Genomic DNA, 26,031 nt, shown 5'->3' on the forward strand with positions numbered 1-26,031 from the left:
GCGTTTTATCATCCACTGACCTCTCAATTAAAGCATTGAAAATATTCACGATTTTTCCAAGAAGGCCGAAGTGATGGTATTTGTCTCGCGATGAGACACTTAACAGATGGGCCATGAGAAGGCTACCATCTCTGACCCCCACGGCTTTGATCTGCCGAAGAAAACTGTGGTGCTCCATAAACTTCTTCAGAACAGCAACTGGGTCTCTGCACCACACCTCCTCCACAAGTGGAGAATTAGACAACCCACAGTGTGACTACGGCCACCCGAACCAGACAATGGGAGCATATCACGAACGACTGCATCCCTATGGGCCGCTCTCCGGCGGACTGAGCGGTATTAGTCGCATGGCTCACGGACTTCAACTTGGACGTGTTATTGGCATATAGCCATACATGCTAAAAGAAGAATGAAAGCATTTCGTGAATTATTCGGTGTCGCTATCCCCCGTACTCGGCTAATATCAAATTTCACAATTCCCTTCGGGCTTTGCTTTTTTATTACTTCCCAAAGTGACGCTGCACATACATCGCAGCTGAGTTTTTAAGTTAGTGTGCTTTTTACAACGATGTTTATTGTGTCTGTAACCTTTCCGCATTATTGTGGAAAATGCCGTGATGTCTGCATGTGCGGTTTCACGTGTAAGGTCATCAGCACCTTTACACTTTAACTCAGCACTTTTCAATAAACTTCACCCTTCGCACTTACAGCATCATTGCACTGTATTTCCACTTCATGGTATTTAACCTTCCCTTAGCGCCTGCGAGATCTTTAACAGTGCATTTATTCATTGATTAATATTGATTGTTAAGCTAATGATAGATGCTTAAAATCACGGGGGTAAGAAGAAATGTTATTTAATGTGTACATGCCACGTGTAGTAGCTTCACGTGACGCCTGCTGTAGCTGATAGAGCATGCGCTACATTCACCACACTGCTCAAGAGATTATCGAAAGACTGTTCATTCTTGATAATTGGTTTTTTACCCTTCTATCTGGCAACAAAACTGACACCTTTTTACAAGGAGTCATGTTTGCATAGACCACAATACCTGCAGTCATAATGCAAACAAAAGAACATAACCAGATGGTGTCATCTGGTCCAACCCATGTGAGACTAGGCTCTAAGGAAAGCTGTCTCGGGTGTGGACCAATCAACTTCAAGGACAGTGCACATTATCAGAGTTATGTTTTTTGTTTGCATTATGACTGCAGGTATTGTGGTCTATGCAAACATGACTCCTTGTGAAAAAGGTGTCAGTTTTGTTGCCAGATAGAAGGGTAAAAAACCAATTATATTTTTACTGGCAAATGAGGTTCCCATACTGTTCATTCTTATTGATGAATGCATTAAGTGTATTGATTCTCAAATCAAATCGTAGTGTTTTGAATCAAATCGTCGGAGAGATGGGGAAAATTGCATAACCCCTACTATATACATCTCATTTATTTATTAACAGGCATTTGACTTTCACCATCTTCCATAGGACTAAATTTGTACATAACTTAAATAGCACAAAAAAACACGGCTTTGTCACTATTTCCATAAAACGTCATCAAACCTGTACAGCTTCGAATGGCACGCCAAGTAAAATTTCACCTCTGTTGTTTTATGCGATCGGCCAATGGACTTTTCTCAAGTTGGCAGAAGAGCACAAAATGGGTTTTTTCCCGCTAAAAGTGAAGCTGCATTTGCTTGCGTGTACCTGAGTAAACACACTACATCTAATCCCGCACAGCTTATGAACATCACTTAGTGGATTTATTTACCCAAGAAAGCTTCAACTGGGCTTTAACTGGGGTCTCCATTCACACGAGGGTCCTGGTTGGGATATTTGAGCAATTTCTTGGACGAGCATTTTTGCTTTTGAGAGGAGACCGCAATGTCATACGTATGTCGAGACAACACTGAAAAACAATCCAAGCAGATAGCTGGGCAACCTACTTCCCCTCACGCTTCCACAGGTCACCTTGTCTCCTCCGCAGAGTGGTGATCAAGGCCAGGCGTGTAGCACCATGTGTAGAAAATGATTTGCTTGTGCAGGACACTCTGCAGGTTACCAATTTGATTACTACGTAAAGCACGAAAAAAAATGTGTATTTACCAAAGGTGGAGTAATGAAGATCAAAGTTTTAGTTCTCGGCAGCTGTTGAGAAATGCTTTTTGGCCACACTGGGTACACACTGGGTACACACCGGGTCCACACCGGCATGCACGGGTTCACACCCAGGCCAGTCGGCACATCCTGGGTGATTTGGTTCTTGATAACGGTACCACTTGGTAACTTTTTAGAATCCTCATGTGCAGACCATTTGAGCTTTAATTCACTTTTACGAGGCCCACGTGGGTTTTCCCGGGTACTCTGGTTTCCTCAAAGGGGCCGTCCATAAATTACGTCACACCATTTTGGACGATTATTTTACATAATTTATTTAGAACAAAAAGTCAGACCACCCTCAAATACGACGTCACAAAGCTCTGCCCCCCCCCCCCCCCCAAAAGCATATTTCCATTTTGAAAATAAAACATGCTTCAAATCTCTTTAAACTATTGTCATTGTAGTGCGTATTTAATGTGGCGCTGCACTCTGATGTTGTAGGAGTGTTGTTATAACAATTCTATATTTATTTAAAGTTGCGCATTTTGATGTGACGTCACATTTCTCAACCCCCCCCCCTCGTCAAACATCGTCACAAATGTCTGACCCCCCCCCCCCCCCAGGTGCGTGACGTCATTTATGGACGGCCCCAAACATGCAAAACACTCATGAAACCAATGGAAGTGACCAAACATCCCGATTTAGCAGCCTCTAGTAAAAGTCATGTAACTCGCTGAGACTTCTAAGATCAACAAGTAGCTTTACTCATGTTAGTTGTTGCAAAATTACTTATAAAATTGAAAGTGAAGATTAAGTGATTTCCTGTTCAAACACGTTACGTGGCTTCACTCATTTCTATTGATGACTTTGAACCAGTGGTGGATATTCCACAGTCACATGGCCGGGCACAGTCTATGGGACACCGCCTACCAAGCAGTACTTTATTGGGTCCGCTTCCGAAGGGATGAAGGCCTTGCAGACCGTCTCCGACTGGGCGTTAAACGCGCAACCTTCGTGTCGCAAGTCGCTCGTGTGCAAGTCGCAGCGCCGCCCGGCTAGGTCGGCCATTCGGCAATCTGCATGCAAACGAGTGTATGACGTAACCCCACCCTTGTCGTTGGCAGTCGTACTTCGTCACGGACTACGACCCCACCATCGAGGACTCGTACACGAAGCAGTGCGTCATCGACGACCGGGCTGCACGCCTCGACAGTGAGTTCACCCCGCGGCATTGGCAGCTGCCGACCTCGGTGTCCACTGGACTCGTGAAGATCGACTTCCCTCGCTGTTTGTCCCGTTTGTGTTACTCGCTGTCTCGTCTGTCTTGTCTGACTTTTCTGTGCTTTCAGTCTCATCTGTACCATCTACTGTGCGCCGTTTGGATCGTCGGAACTGTTTGTACTGTCTGTCTCGTGCGTGCTGTCTGTGAAAATTGCCGGGAGGTGACAGTATGGCAGGCGAGTTTATGAACCCGTCTGAGCTGAACTTTTGTGTTATCACCTTGCATGCACGGTGCACTTTCTCCAGATACTTCCGTTCCCCCCCCTCCCCACATACAAAACATTCATAGAAACAGAATTGGCCAAACATTCCAATGCAAGACCCTTCTGATTAATTTACCTCGCTTCACGTGGTAAATAAATCCCCATTATTCTTATTGTACATTGTGACACCACACCCAGCATACCGAGCTTCCTGCCACCCGGGAGGGTCACGACCTGCTGTCACAGTGACTTTGTGCGAGGGCCGAAACTCCTAACTCGAAGGTCCCTCCCACAAGCCGCGTGACAAGCTGCAGATAGAACACTCTTTTTAGCTTGAATCACTTGACACCCCACGGTACACGAGACCATTTTCAGCGGACGTAAGGGTAACGATTGGCACTGCGTACGTTTATGCGAGACAAAACACTCTGTTCTCATGCGCACCGGTCAACGCGCGCATCCTGGGCATCCGTGAAGCCTCAGATACACGGGAGCATTGTGACTCGCTTGACGCTGTGCACGCGTGTCAAGTCGCACGCGCGTCAAGTGCGCGTTCCCTCTGGGCTCGCGACTTCCCTCGGCAACGTCGCCGCTACACGGGCGCAGTCGCGCCGGGACACACACCGAGCGATTCAGCCTCCCGAGAAGCGAGCGTCGACCCGTGCACCACACGCGTACGTGCGTGCGCCGGTGCACGCACGGCAAGTGCGTGCGCCGATGGTGTACGTGGGGGCGGCGTTCTCCGTCAACGTAATGAATGGGGTCTAGCAAACCTGCAACCTGCATACAGTACAAAAACCCCCCAGCGCTCGGAACCACACGGGCATTCCTCGGCTAACTCCATTCTGTGGCTGTGACTCAAAAGCTTAAATAACTTCGCTCGTTCCCACTAAGAGATATTTTTATTTTATTTCGTTACTAAGGCAACGTAGATTCATGGCAATGTGGCAAAAAACCCAATTCGCCTGTGAAGCCCTTGCTCCAGCGCAGGACTAAACGCCACTAATGCAGGCCCGCTGAGCTCCATAGGCCCATCGTGCACCGCGCGCCCACGATGTTAGCTGCGGTAATGGAATTCTCACCGTTCAACATAACTTACAACGGGCCTGCAGAATTATACATAACGTAACAGCTCTCCGTGTAGGTTGTGTGAAGATCATCCCGTTATCAGAAAAAATATTACAAGCACCAAACCCTTATTCACTTTTATTTCTTTACGCTGCATTCGCATTGAACTTGTTTGAAGCCTACAACACCTGGCAAACTAGTGGCGTGTGAGAGAAATAACAAGTTGGGGGGGGGCACGCCCGGCTCACTCTGTGTCGGTTAAGGAGCTTGTTTGACCACCATAGTGCACAAAGCTTAACAGTCCGGGTTTGGTGAAGTTGGAAGACCCAGCACCAGTGCAAATATTGCTCGGCACTCGTGTTAATCGTGGCCGCTGGGAATCGAACTCGGCTCGTCAGGTTTATCGTGCATTGCGCTAACCACCACTCATTTGTTCGCACCCCTCCACCCCTCCCCACTCCTTCAAATTTTAACGAACACTTTCCGGGTTTAAACCTCGTCGGGAAGCTCTGCCTAAAATGTCTCGTGGATGCTGCCTGCCATGGGAAAATGGTCATGCACCTTTGCTCTAAAGGGTCGTGCTACTTGTTCGCTGTCAGAAGCCCGTGGTATTACTGTAAACTTGATGGCGTTAGTGTCTCCACAATGCCGGATGACTGGGTTAATTATTGCACAGGTGGAGGCATTATTTGGTTGCAGTACAGAAAGTGTTCTGAATCTGCATATGCAACAAGAAAGGGCACACAGTGATGTCATTTAACGTTGTCCGTTTCATGGCCAAGTCAGGTGGAAAACTAAATAATAACTTTATGGGGGAAGGGAGACGGTCGTTCTCATGAAACTTCAACGACCTTTCTTGTTTCGCACTGCTGCCTCTGGATTTATATCGGTGGTGGAATCGCGTGACTCGATGGAGACGAGTGCAGTGGGTGAGAGTTGGCTTCAAGGGTAAAGTCTGAAATAAAACACCTTTTGGGGTTCCTAAGCAGAAAATTGCCCATGCAAAACACGGAGACAAAAGTTAAAGAGTAGGCACTAATCTCTCATCAGCTACTCGAAGCCAGAGCTGGAACTTCTGTATTCCCATGATAGGGTTGGTCTGTTCATGTGATGACCACACCGTTGACGTTTCATGAATTGATATTTGTATATTTGCCCACGGCGGGATGAGAGGGTGAGTTGTGACCCCCTGATTTGGATGTTGAACTCACGACCTTCTGATTTCAAGTTGAGAACTTCTACCACAGTGACATATGGCTCGATGGGTGATTAACAAAATCAATATGCTTCTTATTATTCTTTGGGTCTTTCAGTAAAGTCACATAGATAGGTTCATATAAAATAACAATGTTTACCACATAGTTGTGTGCAGGGTGAAGGAGGGTAGACATTATAGTGGCACCCAAAAGTCGGCGACCGAAGGAGTGACCTGAAGCTTGAGGGTGGTGGTAATGAGACTAAGTCGTCATTGACTTAAAGCTTTCGTGACTGCAGGATTTCATCCTCTTTGGGTCTTTCGGTGAAGTCAGTAAAGTCACTTTACCGAAGCATCCAAAGAGTATAAGTAGTCATTGAAGCACATGTGGCCTGTGTAACAAGTGGAAAAACAAAAGCCAGTGGTGCTGAGACTGTAAGATCCAACCTTGTGAGGTTGGGTGTCGACTGTCCAGCACAGGGGTCGGCAACCTACGGCTCCGGAGCCACATGCGGCTCTTTACGGGCTGCTTCTTGACGATATGTACGTATGTACAGTATGTACTCAGATGCATTGCGGCTCTTGAAATACTGAATTTTGTACCGAATTGGAAAGAAATGGCTCTTCTTGTTATTTTGGTTGCCGACCCCTGGTCCAGCAGGTCCGAGGGGTCCGACAGAGGGAAGGACGTGATAGCGAGGTGCATTGGTATCGGTGATATTGGCCATGATGCCCAACTGCACATTGGCCTCGTTAGTGAGATCCACCCCTAGTGGGTTTGACCAGCACCCAGCCATGAACAATCCACTGCCGGACAAAGGCCCCCTCCCCAAGCCGTCGCCATCTCTCATGATCCTGTGATGCTGAATTCGTCAAGGAGCGGAAACTATCACGTAAACTCCGGCTACCCTCGCAGCAGCTTTAGCTGGTCATCGAACAAAGACGGTCACCACATCCTGCACTTTCAGATGCGCTTCTGCACTTTCAGATGCGCTTCTGCAACCATCTGGAACGCTCTTCCTTCCGATATTAGGAAACCAGTAGAGCTATGTACTTTTAAATCGAGGTTGAAAACTAATTTCTTTAGAACTGCTTTTTGAGTTTAGTTTCTCCTTCCCCCGCATCTCCGAGCACGGTTGTCGATGTATCGTGCGAAAGAAGTTCAACTTACATACAGTTCAACTTTTCACCCACACACGAGCTGATTTCATTCCTCCATCTCTGCAGCGGACATATGAGGCTTAGCATAAATCTTTAAGTCTCAGTCACAACCACCGTAATTTCCACCATTTGAGTTTGGCATGGTTTCCAATCGTTTTCCTTGCTGTAGCGAACATTATGTTTGTAATTATTCACCCCTTAGTAATTGAATGGACTGTTACAATTCATTCAGGAATTGGTTTTGCTTTTTCTCGTTTGTAATGTCTTGATTGTACTGTTTGTCTTGTCTTGTCATGCTTGTACAGCCTGTACGACAGGGTGATTGTAAAGAGAGCACATATTGACGGACTTGTATCATCCGTATATAGTTCAATCTCACTGCTTGACCAAAGAGAGCACAATTCGTTTCCCGCCCAGGCTAACAACATCTCAAGTGGTCCTCTCAGCCATAAACGAACATCCTTTTGCTGGGCCAAGTGTAGGTTCAAGTCACACTGTCCTGTCGTGTGTGCCTTACTGGCCTGAATAGGTGCTCGCTAACAGTGCTGGCTCCCACCCCCACAGTATACATGTATTAAACCAAACACTGGGTGTCTGTTGCTTTGGGGTGCAGTCCTCGACACGGCCGGGCAGGAGGAGTTTGGGGCCATGCGCGAGCAGTACATGCGGACAGGCGAGGGCTTCCTCCTCGTCTTCTCCATCACGGAGCGCGGCAGGTGAGCGGCGCGTGACATCTTGGGGAGAGACGACCTTGTCAAGCGTGAGAGCGTGCACAGAGGCAGCATGTAGCGTAAGCCACCCTCTGGCACCAGCCCCTAGTCCCTCCTGGCAAAGCCCCCAAGTGACCCCCTTCCTAGGGGTCCCTCCTGGCAAAGCCCCCAAGTGAGCTCCCATCCTAGGGGTCCTCCTAACAAAGCCCCCAAGCGGACCCCCCTTCCCAGGGGTCCTTCCTGGCAAAGCCCCCAGGTGAGCCCTCCTCCTAGGGGCCCTCCTGGCGAAACCTCCAAACGAGCCCTCCCTCTTCGGGGTCCCTCCTGGCAAAGCCTCCAAGTGAGCTGCCATCCTTCCTATCCCCAAGTCTCGATAGCAACGGTTGACTTGCAGCCGGCCCCTCAGCCTGCTCCTCCTCCACCCCACGATCTTCTCCAGCACAGAGAAGCTGGCAGGCAGCGTCAACCAATGGGAAGCGAGGAGCCACGTGCTCAAAGCCGTTCTCGCATCGTGCAGGTAGCGGGCCTCATCTTTGTGCCCCACGCATAGCCCCCCATGGTGACACACGGTGTTGTGCGGGAGAAAAAAGTGAACCCACAGTGCCGTTCAAGTATCGCAGCCTGTGAGCGCGTGGGTATACGTTTAAACATGCGGTGTGCACATGAGTGCTTTAGCGAGTGCGATTGTGTGCTAATGAGTAGGCGAGTAACAATTTATCGATTTAAAATTGATTCTCGCCTGACGCACGCATCAGGCCGATGAAACAAAATGGAGAGAACGCACAGGGAATACAGCGTACGGGACGGAGTGTATGAGACATAAAGAAACGTATTCGTGACAAATCAAATCGTGGAGCGGTGGGGGTGAACGAGGGGGGGGGGGAGGTGAATCGTTACATGCCTATTAATGAGTATACTACGATCCCAGAAATATTGGTTAAGCTCCTGGCTATTGGTAACATTAGTGGCACATTGAGTTTGGGATGATCCTTTAAAGGCTTTAATTGATGCTGTGTTCATGGTCTGTGCACTGTGTGGGTTCAAATCTGCACCGAGCAAATGGGGTGGTGCTCTTCCCCATTGGCAGCCCCATCATTCCCATAATGGGGCTCACTGCGCCCATAGAACAACAACTGTGGACAGTACAATGAAGCGGTACTTGCTTTATTGATCCCGTAGGTATGAAGGCACTGATTTGGATCCTTGCCCGGGATTTGAACTCGTAGCCTTCCAGTCGTGAGCCGGATGCTCTGACCACAGCATCTATAATTTCAATATATAGTGAAGCAGTGTCTTGAGGAATGTATTCTCAGACAAATTAAAGTGGACACCACTTAGCTTGATGAGTACAGAGGGATTGCGGGTTGCTCTTGGCTTGGCTACTCGTCCCATGCCGCATAAAATTCTCGCGATGACGTCGGCTACCAAGGACGGGGAGACCTCGAGCCAGTGGTGCAATTATCATAAGAATGACATTCTGTGCGTGGCAACGTTAATTCTGAGCAGAGGAATGCATGGATTAGAGAACGGACACAGGTTAAAGACATCGATCTGACGGTTTAGAAAAGTATAAGTGGGTTTTGGCAAGACACGTTCACCGGCAGGGATTGTGACCCATGAGTTAGAATAATGACAGGAGTGGTGGCCAAGAGAGGGAATGCAGCCCAAGAGGACGTGACTGACCATGGAGACGGAGTGATGAAACCAACTCTTGTACAGGTGACGAGTGGCTTGTTACATCGCAGGAGGGCGATAAGAGCTACCCGATGGCTTGGGGAGACCTTCATCCAGCAGTGGATTAAGCATAGCTGATGAAGATGGATAAGTATTTTCTTGAACAGTAAATAGATAGTCGACTAACAGAGCCACAATTAATGGCTCTGTCCTAAGTGTAGGAATCCAACTGAATGGATGAACCATGACATGCCCTGATGGTGCCGGTGTTGGTGATGCAGGGCGGTTAACATTGGTGATCGGTGAGAGAGCGGTGATTGGTGAGAGAGCGATGAGCAGTCCCAGGCAGCGCACTCATGGAAACTTTGACTCAACGTCCAATTCGTGCTCAATGGGATTGGGAACATTTAAAAGAATGAGATTAATGCGGACTGTTTCTTTAATTCTTAGAAACTGTGGCATGCTTGCGGAAAGCGTGGCCACTACAATCACAAAGGAATCAGTGGCCGAACTGCATGTGGCACGTACAGTACACACACACCACGTGACTCGTGCAGTGGCTCGCTGCTGATGAGGACCGTGACGATTTGTCGATCATAATCGATGCTGGTTCACATCTCCCGTTTGCAGCTTAGCCAGTGGTGGAAATTCCACATTCCCTCTGGTCGGGCAAGTCTATCCATAGGACCACCGTTGACAAAATTGTATTAATTTCATCGACCCCCGAGAAGTTATGGGCTGAGTCAATCCCAGAGCCAAGATTTGAACTCGCAAGTTTCTGTTTGTGATCGCCGCTCACGATGCTGCTGAGCACAGAAGAACATGTTACACACACCACTGGCCACACGTGTGTGTGTTACACGCAACATGTAACACACACATCACTGGCCACACGTGTGTGTGTTACACGGAACATGTAACACACCACTGGCCACACGTGTGTGTTACACAGAACATGTAACACACACCACTGGCCAGACGTGTGTATTACACGGAACATGTAACACACACCACTGGCCACACGTGTGTGTGTTACACAGAACATGTAACACACACCACTAGCCAGACGTGTGTGTTACACGGAACATGTAACACACACCACTGGCCAGACGTGTGTATTACACGGAACATGTAACACACACCACTGGCCACACGTGTGTGTGTTACAGAGAACATGTAGCACACACCACTGGCCACACGTGTGTGTGTTACACAGAACATGTAACACACACCACTGGCCAGACGTGTGTGTTACACGAAACATGTAACACACACCACTGGCCACACGTGTGTGTTACACCGAACATGTAACACACACCACTGGCCACACGTGTGTGTGTGTTACAGGGAACATGTAACAAACACCACTGGCCACACGTGTGTGTGTTAGACAGAACATGTAACACACACCACTGGCCAGACGTGTGTGTTACACGGAACATGTAACACACACCACTGGCCACACGTGTGTGTGTTACAGAGAACATGTAACACACACCACTGGCCACACGTGTGTGTGTTACACAGAACATGTAACACACACCACTGGCCAGACCTGTGTGTTACACGGGACATGTAACACACACCACTGGCCACACGTGTGTGTGTGTTACACCGAACATGTAACACACACCACTGGCCACACGTGTGTGTGTGTTACAGAGAACATGTAACACACACCACTGGCCACACGTGTGTGTGTTACACAGAACATGTAACACACACCACTGGCCAGACGTGTATGTGTTACACAGAACATGTAACACACACCACTGGCCACACGTGTGTGTGTTACAGAGAACATGTAACACACACCACTGGCCACACGTGTGTGTGTTACACAGAACATGTAACACACACCACTGGCCAGACGTGTGTGTTACACGGAACATGTAACACACACCACTGGCCACACGTGTGTGTGTTACAGAGAACATGTAACACACACCACTGGCCACACGTGTGTGTGTTACACAGAACATGTAACACACACACCACTGGCCACACGTGTGTGTGTTACAGAGAACATGTAACACACACACCACTGGCCGCACGTGTGTTACACCGAACATGTAACACACACCACTGGCCACACGTGTGTGTTACACAGAACATGTAACACACACACCACTCGCCGCACGTGTGTTACACCGAACATGTAACACACACGTCTAAACAGTAGTGTCGGTCACCTTTTATTCTTTCTCACAGCTAAACACATTGCAGGTTGATAATTGGTTTTTTACCCTTCTATCTGGCAACAAAACTGACACCTTTTTTTACAAGGAGTCATGTTTGCATAGACCACAATACCTGCAGTCATAATGCAAACAAAAAACATAACTCTGGTAATGTATGCATTGTCCTTGAAGTTGATTGATCCACACCCGAGACAGCAGGTATTGTGGTCTATGCAAACATGACTCCTTGTAAAAAAGGTGTCAGTTTTGTTGCCAGATAGAAGGGTAAAAAACCAATGATCATATTTTTGACTGGCAAATGAGGTTCCAATGGTGTAAACATTGCAGGTTGTGAAGTTCCCATTGAACTGTCGATTACCTAGTGCTGCACACAACTCAAACGTTCAACATGAAACATTTGCTTCCTGCCCCGCGATTAGATAGGGTTAGGGTTGAATGCTCTCACACACACACCTGTTCCACATAAACTCTGAGCAGCGTGTGTGTGTGTGTGCCTTTCTTCATATGTATGTAGGGAGGAGTACTGTAGCGTTAGCCGAGCTGCGCTACGAACCCGGTGACCCGGGTTCAATTTTCACTCACGGCCAACACCAGTGACGATTATCTGAACCGGTCCTAGGCTTCGCCTAGGTCGACTCAGCCTCAAATGAGTCCCTGATGCGGTGTGTAAACATCACCACTGGAGAGACAAAGACGACCGAGCATGGTTTTGCATCCCCTCGTGTGCCATGCCGATCTTCATAGGTGCTCACTAATAGCACTTGCCCCAGCAGTCTGTTAAGGATGTGAGGGGACATCTGTATTGTGTTGGTTTGTATGTACCGTGTGTGTATGTGGGTGGGTAGGTTTAAATGTGCATGTCCCTGTGTATCCGTGTTTTTGTTATCCTTGTTTGTCTGTATCTGTGTATGTGTCTTTTGTTTATGAAAATTTTACGTTTCTTGTGATACTGCATTGGCAGTTGTGAATAAGCACACATAACATAAACTCAGCATATTTGTCATAACGCTGCTCTGAAAAGAAACATGTAATTAGCAGTATTTCTGGCAATGGCCCTTAGTGTGTGATAAAGAAGGGCTGTTGGCGAAACCCTCATGTCATATAATAATGAACAATTTATAATGCACACATTTCGCAAATCGGGCACAATGTTTGGTCGAGAACTCAGAGGTGTGGAGTCAGAGCTCAAAGTCCTTAATATATGTTGTTTTTCCTTTTCGGGTTACTGTCATTTTTAAGTGAGTTTTGTGTATCCGTTTACCTGTTTGTGTGTGTGTGTGCGCGCGCATGTTTCCTTTGTGTATGTGGCTCGTGTGTCTTTGTGTTTGCATCTTTTTAGCATTTTGAAAAGCGATCACTTGTCGCTGCTGTCCAAAACCAAGTCGTGTTTGTGAGTGCGCGCATACTTTTGATTTTATGCGTGCGAAATTGCAGCAGCGTGTGTGTCCGGGGCGAAGTGTGAGCAATTTCTTCCACACATGGGTAACATTCTTAAGTGGCACTCTCAGAGCAATAACACTCGCGTGTTTATGTTATATACAGTATATAAATTCTAATTTAATGGTAATTTTCCACTCGCACATCACGCGGACAGGACCCGGCAAACACGGGCCAAAATCTCTCTTTCGCACAGAAGTGTTTATTCATGAGCAGGTGAGCGAGAGTTTTCTTGATAATGAAGTTTTCCTTTTTTGCAAACGAGGTCTGGGATGAAAACAAACCAGTGGGACAAACATACTTCACTGCATAAGATGATAATAATAGGCGATTGTAAATAGAAAAGCACATTTGGCAGAGATCTGGAAAATATGGTGTGGAAAAATACCCCAAAATATAATTGAAAGCAATACATTAGTAATATTATATCACTTTACTTCATCATCCATGGTCTCTCCAACGTTGGATGAAGTCCTTCCCATTTATATTACACATACTATAAATAGTCTCTCACCAATACATGTCAATGCTAAGTTGCACTTGAACTTTGTAATCATAAAAGATATTTTTTTCCCAAAAAATATATTTTTTTTCCCCAAAAAATATATTTATTTTTTTTCCCAAAAAATCTATTTATTTTTTTCCCCAAAAAAATATATATTTTTTTTCCCAAAAAATATATTTTCCCATTGTTCATGCAACGTTCTTCATTAGGTAAATCGTAAGATCGGTCACATGCGTGGAATTTGAAACGTGCGCGCGTGTGGGTGCCTTGGCACCCGTATGTCGAGGAGATGGTTATACTGGTAGGAACCCACTGCTTACACCAGCCCACAGGGGATTATTGTGTCCGTCCGTCGTGCAGGGAGGAGCTGGGTGGGGAGGGGCTGAGTGGGGAGGGTGGGGCTGGGTGGAGCTGGTGGGGAGGGGCTGGGTGGGGAGGGGCTGGGTGGGGAGGGGCTGGGTGGGGAGGGGCTGGGTGGGGAGGGGCTGGGTGGGGAGGGGCTGGGTGGGGAGGGGCTGGTCACCCAGTGGTGCCCTTATAAAACTCAACGTTTAACCTACTCACGCCAGCTTGTGCCCGCCCTCACAGTCGGGCATATTTGCGGAATACACCACGCCACCGTTGACCCTGGCCATTGATCGAGCGACCCAACCTTCCTACCAGCTCCCTCCGCAGGAATGTGTTTGTCCTACACGCGCGGTGACGTCGCCTTTGAGAATCCACGCTCGTTCATTTACATACAGATGCAGAACGCGCAGTACTCTGCCAACTTTAGTCAGATGAGCTGCGTTACGAGTGCGCCGTGAACCCCCGGGTGTCACCGCCTCGTATTCGTGGGTTTTCTCCAGGCCACTCCGAATTCTTTCCACTTGCCAAAACTCCCATGAGTGGAATTTGCCAAATAATCTAAGTGCAGGACCCTCCTGAAAAAAAAGTGGGCCTGGAAGACCTCGAGGTTTTCGTGAATAACATGAAGCACATTGTAATTATTATACAAAATCCATGAGCAGACGAGAAACGCCTTCACATATCTGTTCCTCCATATAAAATGTAAAAGTGTTTTTGTTTGTATACATCACATGAGTCACACGGCATTCTGGGAGTGCGTTATTTGAGCATAGTTGGCCCAACGCTAGCGCATTCGGCTGATTCTAGATTTGAAGTTTTCGTGACTGCAAGGATTCATACTCTTTGATTTTTTCGGTAAAGTCACGTAGGTGAAAAAATACATAAATGAAAAAACAACTAAATTAAATCACGACGTTTCGGAGGCAACACAAGCTTCCGCCTTCAGGTGGAACCGTTACAGCCAAATTCACTGTAATAGGTGAAAGCTTAATACAGCTTATTACAGAAAGCTTATTACAGCTTATTACAATTATTATTGCGTGTTTTTTTATGCGGACTGGTACAGCACTATTCAAGGACAGTGCATACATTATCAGAGTTGTGTTTTTTGTTTGCATTCCGACCACAGGTATTGTGGTCAATGCAAACATGACTCCTTGTGAAAAAGGTGTCAGTTTTGTTGCCAGATAAAAGGGTAAAAAAACAATGATCATGGTAGCGCACCTTCAGTCTTGACTAAGATGTGAACTGACGCTGCGCCATCTCGTGGTGACTGACGGGAGCAGCGCTTCTATGCAACAAATCACAAAGTGCTTTACGTACTTGGTTCGTAAAGGCAATCTTCGGCAGACGAAAGTTTTCAAGAAATACAATAATTGACCTGATATGACTTTTTGTACGGTTTTCATCTACGATCAGACGCAACTCCAAAAATGTGTATTTTTCCTCTAAAAACAAATAACATTGTTGACGACTTGATTAAGCTTATTATATTTAAAGACGTGCCCATTGGAAACCGATCAACTTAAAGATTTCGGTTTTTTTTGTTATTAGAAAGAACAAAAATGTATTAACTTAATATTCTGAGAGCAAACTCTGTCGTTTACTGTTTTCAAATTATTCTAATTTTAACATTCATAAAATGCGTTTTTTTTTTCAAAATCACTTGAATCGGAAATATCTCAAAAACAATAAAAGATAGAACAATGGTTCTCGCTTTAATTGTATTTGCTGTTTAACACACTATCTAACGAACAAAAAACGCAATGTTACATTTTTAACGGTTTCTAAACGACACGCATATACATGTTTATGGAGCACTTAAAATTGAGTTTTGGGGGCCTTAAGTACAAAATTCTCAGAGTTTAATATTTTTCTCCCTGTCGTGTGTGTCCTAAAAGCTACCTGTGTAAAAAAATTCAGGACCTTGTCGGGAAATACCTTCGAGGTTTTTGAGACATACATACAGATTAAGGTGTTTATTTATATAGATGGTGGGTAATGTATATTGATTCTTTAGTCATATTTATTACGCCCAGCATACATGCATCAAATGAAGCGTGCGTAATATTTACTTGCATCATTTATGATTCGCAGTGCTATGCAAGTGAAACTAAACTAAGCATTTGTTGATTTTACCAGGTTAGGCTTACTGAGCAACATGGCTATTGATACAAGCTCAACTAAGCGGCTTAAAATGTAGAAATGTATAGCAACCAAATACTCAAGGCAGTTTGATTCCAAATGTGGAGGGAAAAACCGGAGGTCTAGGAAAAAATTCCGCACGACCACAGGGTGAACATTCAGACTGCAAATATACAGCAGGTGTCAGGGTTGGGATTGAAACCACAACCTCCTGTATACCAGGCGATGTAGTTAACATCTCGCCACCATGGCACGTGATTGCTTCATGAGTACCCTGCAGCCACTGTGGATTCGACAACCACGACAATGTCAAAATAACGATTTGAATCTTGAAAATAACCCTGACACCATATCATGACAATTAGGTAGGCAGGTGTGTCGGGATACAGGTAGGTGGTGGGTAGACGGCAAGGTGTGGAGGTATCGTCTGTTGGAGTTGTAGAGAGTGGGAGCGCAGTGATTCATGTACTTGCACTATGAACCCGGTGGACTGATATTCGTTCCTGATAGCGGCTAACATCAGAGTGGTGAAGTATGGTCATACAACTCCCATGACTGACAAAGCAGGGGTGGAGGCCTCCATCTAGCAGTGGATTGACAAAGGGTTGTAAAAACCTGCCCTTTATTTAAAGCAGGTGATAGTCTAATGCCATCTTGTTTAAAACGATACAGACTCTTATCTGTGTCCCCCTACCACATGTCTGTCGTGCATTCAAAAATGGGAGGGGTGGGGCTGGGTGGGGAGGGGCTGGTCACCCCGTGGTGCTCTTATAAAACTCAACGTTTAACTTACTCACGCCGGCTTGTGCCCGCCCTTACAGTCGGCCATATTTGCGGAATACACCACGCCGCCGTTGACCCTGGCCATTGACCGAGCAACCCAACCTTCCTACCAGCTCCCTCCGCAGGAATGTGTTGGAGGGTTCAATCCATCGATCAAAACAACTGTTTAAAATGTGTGCCCAGACTGTGTGTTCAGGGCTGTTTGTCACAAGTTTGAAGCTTCAATAATGAGAACATTTTAAAGTTCCGGTCAAACGTTTCAGTATTGCACGCTGGTGACAGCACGAACATGCCTCTCGCACATTTTAGCATGTCAAAGCAGCAACGTCACTGTAGTGGTATGATGGAGCCACCTGACCATGATTTTAAAGTATTTTTCTTCTCATTACCGAAGCTTAAAACTTGCATCAGATGCCCAGAACACAGGCACCTTGGCAACAAGATGAGTGCTGATCATTGTTTTGGTCGTGAATTTGTTTAGCAGGTGTGACACTCACCCCAGCAGGGTCATGCCTGCCTTCGCCATTGCCTCTCTTACATTATGGGTTTTTTTCACCGCGTAGCTCTGGGAAAATAAATTGAAATAACATGAAAGAGAAGAATATATATCGGGAACCCGTAGCTCCCTGCTTATTCGTGTGCACTCATCCGGCACATGTGCGATCAGGCGAGAGTGAGTTCATAGCTCCCCACCCCCTCTTTCGCTGGCCCTCCCACCCGCTCGCCCACCCTGTTGAGACAGACGTGACATCACACCATTCCTGTGCCATTAATCAGGTCTCATAGATGGGGCAGTTGGGGCCGGGGATGGCTGTGGGTGGTGGAAGGGGGCATTCGAGGTGTGGTGGCCACTGGGAGTTAAAACTATGTTAAAAAACTAAACTTTTTATTTTACCAGGTAATAGCCACTGAGCTATATAGCTCTTTTTCAGAAGCGACTTAGCCACAAATGATAGCTCAACAAAGCGGCTTATCATGTGGAAATCTATAGCAGGCAAATGTTAAAAACGCATGTTGATTCTAAATGTGGAGGGAAAAACCGGAGGACCCGGAGAACACTCGATTACAGGGAGAACATGCAAACTCCAAATATACAGCAGGTGTCAGGGTCTGGCCAAACCCACGACCTCCTGTATACCAGGCAAGGCAGTTTACATTTCGTCAATGTGGCGCCCAGGGTTGCGAGATGGTTAAGAGCCAGGTGTACGTGCCAGGTGTACGTGCCAGGTGTACGTACAGAACAAGTGGAGGAAGGGGGAGCCAAGCGGGCAACAACTGAACGATTTGTAACCGGGACATTAAAGTAATGTTTTTACCAGTGGAGTTTGGGTAAAAATCATTATTAACAAAATCTGCAAAATCGATTTGTGTATAACATGACTCATGCAAAAAAATATGTATGTGCGTATCCATTTCATTATCTGATGTTATTTTTGTGCAATGTGCCGTTTTATTTGTGGTTAATAAAAAAAAAATTGTATTTACTTCCGTGTATACTTTTAAATTTCGACGTATATTTCACCCTATTATGAATGTGGTCCTTGTGCCTGCAGCTTTGATGAAATCTACAAATTCCACCGGCAAATCCTGCGCGTGAAAGACCGGGACGAGTTCCCCATGATCCTCGTCGGCAACAAAGCGGATCTCGATCACCAGCGCCAGGTAGCACACCGTACAATGACCCCTGCCCTTCCTGGCTCCCCACCTCTGAACTCTGACCTATGTCTGCTCGTTCGCCCCTTCCTCCACATGTTTTGTATGTACACCCGCCTCTCAACCATCTCGCCACCATCGGCGCCATGGTTTCGAGATGTTAGCTACCTTGCCTGGTATACAGGAGGTCGTGGCTTCGATCCAGACCCTGAGAGTTTGCACGTTCTCCCCGTGGTCGTGAAGATTTTTCTCCGGGTCCTCCGATTTTCCCACTATTTTAAAACATGTGTTTAAGAGTATTTGGCTGGCATACGTTTCCATATAAGCCACTTCATTGAGCTATCATTCGTGGCCAGGTCGCTTCTTAAAAAGGTCTTTATAGCTCTGTCGGCCTTACCTGGCAAAATTTTAGTTTTGAGTTTTTTAGTAACCTCTATCCTGTACAGCTGGTGCCCTACGACGTCTGCTCTATGCACCTGTACCATTGCTAAATGTAATTGGTCAATTGGAAGTGTCTTCGAAAGAACATTGCACGGGTGATGTTATACTCGGTACACAAAGTGATGCAAAGTCCACAATGTGGTATGTGAGGCACATTGGTGTGGTAGCAGGGAGCATATTGGTGCGGTGGTAAGAATATTGGAGTGGTGGTGGTGGCAGTAAGCACACTGGTGTGGTAACTTTCAGCACATTCGTGAGGTGGTGAGAACTATGGTGTGGTGGTGCGCAGTGGTGTGATGGCAGTGAGGACGTTGGTGAGCACGTTAGGGTGGCGTTGTGCACGCAGTGCGGTGCACGTGCTTGCGCTCTGCGTCACCCCACCACATCCACGTCTCCTTGGTGATCATGTGCAGCTCGGCATTCTTGCGGTGTGAGCTGGGGCTGTGCCAGAAACGCCGGATATTTCCGGGGATCACCTTTCGCTCGACACCACCGGAAAAGGCCCACAGAGAGCCGTAAGGCGGCGCGAGCAAAGCGGCCGGCAGCTGGAAGCCCCAAATCTGTCCTTTTCACAAATCTCACCCCCTCGTATTGTTTCCGTTTAGTTTGTTTTGGTCGTTTATTTAGCCCAGCTGCATCCCATTTGCATTGGCAGACACTGGCCAGTCATTGTGGTGAGGCGGTCAACTCAGTCGTAAGGGTTCGGAGTTCAATTCCCAGTTGGTGGTTGAAGCGGCAAATCATCTCTCTCTGATGGAGAAGATGAGCCTGACTTTGTAACAAATCATTTGTGTTTGTCTTTTGGGGTAGGCTGGCTTACATCGTAGGAATGTGGAACTTACACCCAGTGTGGTGGCTCATGACTGCGATTGGTTGCTTTGGGCTCAAAAAATGGGTGGCTGGTTCGTGCCGGTTTGTGAAACAACCAAACCCCCTGCTGCTGTTGATGTGGCCATTCGATGGCAGTGGAGCAGGTGCATTTTTTAAATCCATCTGTGCATCTCTCTGGGTGTTATTCCCTTCATGCATGGATTTACTCCGGGTAACTCTGGTTGTGCCACGAACTAAAAAAACACATTCATATTTACTTTGCCAAACATATGAATGCAAGATCATCCAGGAAGAGTTTGTCAAGAAATTCCAGGCTCTGATTGCGATGGCCATGGTGCAAGTGGGCACCTCCCATCTCAATATGCTTTACAACCTCACTTCCGTAACGTTGCAGTCCTGACGGTAGTAGAACGTATCGATGTTAAACCTCTTTTGTATCGTACGTAGCCAACCGTGGTCATCGGAGGTGCGGGGCAAGGACAAGAAACTAAACTAAAAAATCAGCTCTAAACAAATGAGTTTTCGATTTAGATTGTTTAAAAGTGCACAGCTCCAGTGGCTTCCTCATATCTGAAAGGAAGAGCTTTCCAGACGGCCGCAGAAGCGCATCTGAAAGCGCGTAATGCGGTAACCGTCTTTGTTCGACGGCTGCTTGCGAGGATGACCAGAGTTCGCGTGATAGTTTATGCTCCTTGATGAGATCAGAAAACACCGTACACACATTTTGTTTTTGGAAAAACAGCACAAAACAACGTCAAGCGTACCACGTTGGACTGGACGGCTGCAAGTCCGTGTTTGGAGGTGCTGTCTGAAAACCATTAACTCCCTTTCCTGCAATTACAGCTTTTTAGGTAGCTCGCAATTAGTCCTGCTCCACCAAGTTTTGTGTAGCGTTATTGTAAGGAAAAATTGGGCGCGCATAAATAAAACGCAGATGTACCTCAACGCCTCGTCAGACAGGGAGGCATTGTGTTGAACCTTCGCAAGCCACGCTGCGAGGCACTCGCCTCTGGCTGGTCGAGTGGTCGCATTTCCTGTCCAGCTCCGCGGTGGAGGCGCGACATCGTTTCCCTCCACCGCCCCCATCTGTGTTGGCTCCGCGTCGGCGGTGTGGGAGCACGATGAGCAGTCGGTTCTGGCCGACTGTAATCCCAGACCCGTAAACTGAACTGGCACTGAGTGATTAAAGGACGCAACCTAATAAGGCCAACAACAAGTTTTAAGCTTCATTTACGATAAAACAAAGAGCTTAGTGAGATATTCGACTTTAAAGTTACAGGCGAGTGGGGTGTCTTGAGCACTCCTGATGTTTTGTGTTCAAATCTGGATTCCAGCCACCCAAACTGAACCCAGATCTTCAAGTTCACCGAGTTGACGGTTATAACTGTCAAGACCTAACTTAGATGCCCAACTATTTTACATCATTTCTAGATTTGAAGCTTTCGTGACTGCAAGGAATCATACTTAGTTTTTTTTTTCGGTAAAGTCACGTAGGTAAAACAAATAAAATAAATGAAAACAACTCAATTAAATCACGACGTTTTAGAGGCAATACAAGCTTCCTTCCATCAGGTGTTAAAAGGGCACAGAAAAATAACTGTAGTGAGAGTTATTTGTGATGAGACATTGTTATATAGGGTAAGAGGAGGGGGAGGCGCCAAGGAGGACGGGCGCAGGATGGGGGGGGAAGCTTGTGTTGCCTCCTGAAACGTCGTGATTTAATTGAGTTGTTTTCATTTATTTCATTTTATTTCATTTATTGTTTTTTACCTACGTGACTTTACTGAAAAAACCCAAGAGTATTTTACATTACTTTACGACCCATTGTTCGGCCAATTTCTGTTCAATGAGTGTGTTTTTGTCTGGAAGCCCGAAAACCCAGAGCAAACCCATACATATGATGGCAATGACGTTCAACATTTCACACAAGGGTGGATCACTGTACTCGTACTTACATCTCCTAGCCACCTCGCAGCTTAACAGCTCTGTGTATTCACAAGTCTACGTGATCCGTCGACCCTCGCCTTCAAAGTGCTAGGTGCGGACCACCATGCCGGCACAGCACATCAGCTTGTAAGCGTCATGTGCCTGTGCTTATCGAGTCTCTATTTGACAAAGATAATTATTATATTCTTTGAATCTTTCGGTAAAGCCACGTAGAAAAAAAAATCAAGATATTACAAGGGAAAAGAAAGGAGACGCATCAGTCGGCAGGACGATGCGAGTAGTTGAATGGGGACTCTACACAAGGGAAGCTGAAGATCAGGAAAGGTGACCGACTTTTGGCTTCGGTGCCTCGCGTGTCGTGTGCTGCTGCTGCAGGTGACGCAGGAGGAGGGACAGCAGCTCGCTCGCTCCCTCAAGATCCCCTACATGGAGGCGTCGGCCAAGGTGCGACTCAACGTGGACCAGGCCTTCCACGAACTCGTCAGGGTCATACGGTGAGGGACACCGCATGCACGTGCACACTGCCGTACACACATTCACGTTCGTACGTAAGCGTGGATGTGTTTAGTTGCACTGGGACTTCCAGTATGCACATGCACACACACGTGCACATCGCATGCAGACACGGTTGAACATGGGCACACGTGGTTATACAATCCTGCAGTCTTACGCCCGCATGGTCATACATGCGCTCACATGGTATTATAAACACATGCATGGTCATACATACACTTTGACGTCTTATACACACACACACGTGGCCTTATGGCTACACGTACAGTCCCATGTACACACACATGCGCTCAGTGCTCTGTTCACCCACACTTTTCTTTACCACACCCACATGACAAATTCTGCGTCTCATGAGTTGCAGATAAACAAAGTACTGTAAGTTTATTTTTTAAGTTGTTACTTTAGCACCAAGTGCAATGGCCATGTGATCAATGTCTCTGGATGATAACATGTGAATTACCAGGTGTGAGGATTGGGCATCCAGCGGTTGATATGGTGGCCAAAGAATGAGAAGTAACAGCATGGGAATACAAACCATTCTCTATGGGTTTGTGTAAGGATCCTAACAGCAGCATTCCACGTGTGACAGCTGGAGATGAATGACTGAGGAATTCCATGAAGGGAAGAGCGGGGTGAAGGAGGGATCCAGCAATGCTGGAGTTGAGTTGTCATGAGCAAGGAGATGATGTGGAGGTCGTGGCAGGATGATTAAGACCTGACAAGCAAGGGACAAAGAGAATCAGAGTGGAGAATGGCAGCATTTCAAATCTTCACACAGCATTTAAAGGAGGTGGAATATTTGTACGTAAATCAAGTTTAAGGTTTGCTGGGCTGCTGCAAAATGTTCGAGCTTCAGACAGGAAGAAGCCGCTACGAGAGCGGAAGAAGAGGGTGAACGTATGTGATCGAGGAATATGTAAAGCGGAATCAATGATGGGCTGCTGTTTGTGCGTCTGTGACACAGCATTACATAGTCCATCATGGGTGAACTTAAATGGAGAAAAGGTTTAGAATATCTAGATGTTGAACTTTTTTCTCATCGTACGTAGCCAACTGCGTTAATCAGAGGTGTGAATGCATATACGGTCAAAACTGACACCTGTGGGATATCTTTGCTTCGACGTGTTGTTCGAGGAAATATCATTCGGCAAGGCAAGGGGAGACCGAGATGGATGGCATCGATGGTTTTAGAGTGTTGTCCGATTTTTACAAATGAGTCCAAAGAGGAGGGACGTGGGTGCTGGTCATCACTGCCTGTGTTTGAAGCAGTAGAGCAGGGTAGCCAATCACATATTTATGGGATTTAGAAGAGATAAGCGGAACTGTGTACATGCAATGAGAGGGGCAATAGTGAACAGTCGCGCACCATCTATGACCCACAGGAAGTTCCAGGTGGACGAGTGCCCGCCTTCCTCGGAGCCGCCCACGAAGGAGTCGACCGAGAACGGCTGCCGCTGCGTCATCCTCTAACGGCCGGGCGGAGCTCCCGTCCACTCGCCCACTCCTCGCCCAGCTGTCCTCTCACTCGCCCGCACCCCTTCCCAGACACCGACCCCGCCAGTCGACGACGCTGCCACCACTAAGCCGAGCTGCCCCGGCAGCGCCGTGATGGGAGTAGGGGGTGGGGGAGCGGGAGGCTGGAAGAGTGAGCGGGTGTGGCGCGGGAGCGGGGAAGCGGTCTGTTTTATGCAATGCCTTAGAGTGAGGGCCAGGGCCCACATCATCCTGCTACCACCGCGCTCGTCGTTTTAATGAAAACTACTGGGAGTGCATGCTCCATTAGCCATGCCCACCGTGTCCCTAACACGTACCTTCACCGCGCAGAGTAGACGTGTAAGACTTAGTGACCGTTGTATTAAGCCTATTGTGTAATGTCGACCATTTTGGGGGGGGTAGAGGTGGGGGGTAGGGTAGAGGTGGGGGGGGTGTAAAGAGAACCCAACACGGGTTACTGTCATTAAACATCCTCCTATGCCAAAGTTGTAATAACTTCTTAAGCCCGCGTACCAGAAGTGCCCGTTTGTGATGAGGTATATATGGTGATGTTAACCCACGACAGCATTTGCTTCCCCGCATTAGGGTGAAGCGGTGCTCGTGTGGTTCACACACGCACTGCGCTTTTCTCCCATGCGTCCCAGGTTCTACTCTAGATCGGATTTGTTGTCCATTTGGCCGAATGGTCATTTGAACGTGTCTTGAGCCTCCTCCCTGGGTCAATCTGGCATAAAATTAACTGTTGCGGTGGTTGAGCTTCTTCACTGGGGAGACAAAGGTGGCCGTGCATGTGCGAGTGGTACTGCTCTTACTGGTTCCTCAGCCGTGTTCCCATGGCAGCCTTAATAGCTAACAGCACCGTGCCAACAAAGGCAGGGTGGAGGTGGGCTCCTTGTTTTACCCTTAAGCCGTGTACATCCCCCATATGGGCATCGTCGCGTGTACGGCGCGCTCGCCAACGATTTACGTGGTATTGAGACACAGTCGTCATTGAAGCGAGAAGTCGTACAAACTGAAGGTGACAGGCAACGTGTAGGCGAGACTGCCGGGTGATTTTGTGGAGGAGAGGTGGCGGGGGTTGTCAATCTCTCCCCCGCTGTGTAAAATATAACGAACAAAAAAATCAAAAATCGGTGGAAAAAAAATTAACGTCAAACTTTAAAAAAATTAAGTATATAGTTGTGACTGCTTGCTAATGTTAATTGCAATATATTACCAAATAGTGTGCCTGATTGCATGGTGGATTTTTTAAAATGTTTTTTTATTTTTACTGTTATCGGTTTTTTTCAAGACTTGCAAGTTCATTGTATCGGAACCAGTGGCGTTCGTTCTTAGTACAGAAGGCAGGTGTCGGATGGGTGCGGTATTTCATTATTTTCTTTTGTGCCTGAAATAATGCGACTAATTTAGCCATTAACGGTGTAAATCGACCGAAAGAAGTGTGCGTTTCGGTTCAGATTCAAATGACAAGGCAAAAAAAGTTCAAGCATAATTCTGTTGCCAATGGTTTTATTTCATTTTCTTAACACTGTTTTAAGTCCAGCAACTACTGTAATGTCTTTCTGTTTTTAGAGTGTGTTGCCCGATTTTTACATTACCCTATAAATCTGTCCACCTGCTTCTGCTGTGCTTCATCATTGCCTGTTGTTATTTTAAGGTCGTCCACTGACCTGCCTTTATAAAGCCGTTTAAAAAAAAATCTGAAGAAAAAAATTTGTAATCCTATTCCTTATTTTCATATATAGCCAACAAAACTGGTATTTTTTATATGTTTATAAGTCCAATGCTTTCACAAGTATACGTTTGTGTATATGTACATAAAGGACGAGCAGTGTGTGCCTGCCGTGCGTCGTTCAGTCTCGTGGGACGAGGATTGGGTGGATTCACCATTGGGAATGAATGAACCCTTAACCTGCCATTTCACCATAACTCGGTTGTCTGGTATCCCCCACCTCCCCACACTGTCCTGTTTGGGATAAGTCGCAATAGGCTACAACCATGGTGTTGGGTTGATGTCATGTGGCATGAAATTGTCTTGGCAAGGGTGCAACGAATTTTTATTTGGCAAATTATTTCATTTGGCTGGTGCCACAATTCACATATTTCCGGACCGTGGATATATCCTTGTCGCAGTCTGGGCCATGTGACTATGATGAGGGACGTGTGGTAAGGGTCGTGACAGTAATGGCTAAGCTGCCAAACGTTGAAATGTGCTCCGAAACTGAGAATCGACTCCATAACTGATAATCCTACAAACTTTGTAGTCACCATGAACCATAAACACACGCTTGGGCAAAAGTTAACAATATTTTAATGCACAATTGGGGCATAACAAATTCCAG

The 26,031-nt window shown here is 46.8% G+C and overlaps 1 protein-coding gene across 1 annotated transcript in view; it reads left to right on the forward strand.

The window, feature by feature from the left end:
- Positions 1-25,525, forward strand: part of LOC133347728 (ras-related protein R-Ras2) — a 58,850-nt gene extending 33,325 nt beyond the window's left edge. The window contains exons 2-6 of the mRNA XM_061560249.1: positions 3,224-3,311; positions 7,621-7,723; positions 18,364-18,472; positions 22,058-22,176; positions 23,578-25,525. Of these exons, the coding sequence (XP_061416233.1) occupies positions 3,224-3,311; positions 7,621-7,723; positions 18,364-18,472; positions 22,058-22,176; positions 23,578-23,665 (507 nt within the window). The 3' untranslated portion in view covers positions 23,666-25,525. The remainder of the gene's footprint in view (positions 1-3,223; positions 3,312-7,620; positions 7,724-18,363; positions 18,473-22,057; positions 22,177-23,577) is intronic.
- Positions 25,526-26,031: the final 506 nt, after the last annotated feature.

Source organism: Lethenteron reissneri, chromosome 26, assembly GCF_015708825.2.
Source record: "Lethenteron reissneri isolate LAM-NWPU_2019-01 chromosome 26, ASM1570882v1, whole genome shotgun sequence".
Classification (NCBI taxonomy): domain Eukaryota; kingdom Metazoa; phylum Chordata; class Hyperoartia; order Petromyzontiformes; family Petromyzontidae; genus Lethenteron; species Lethenteron reissneri.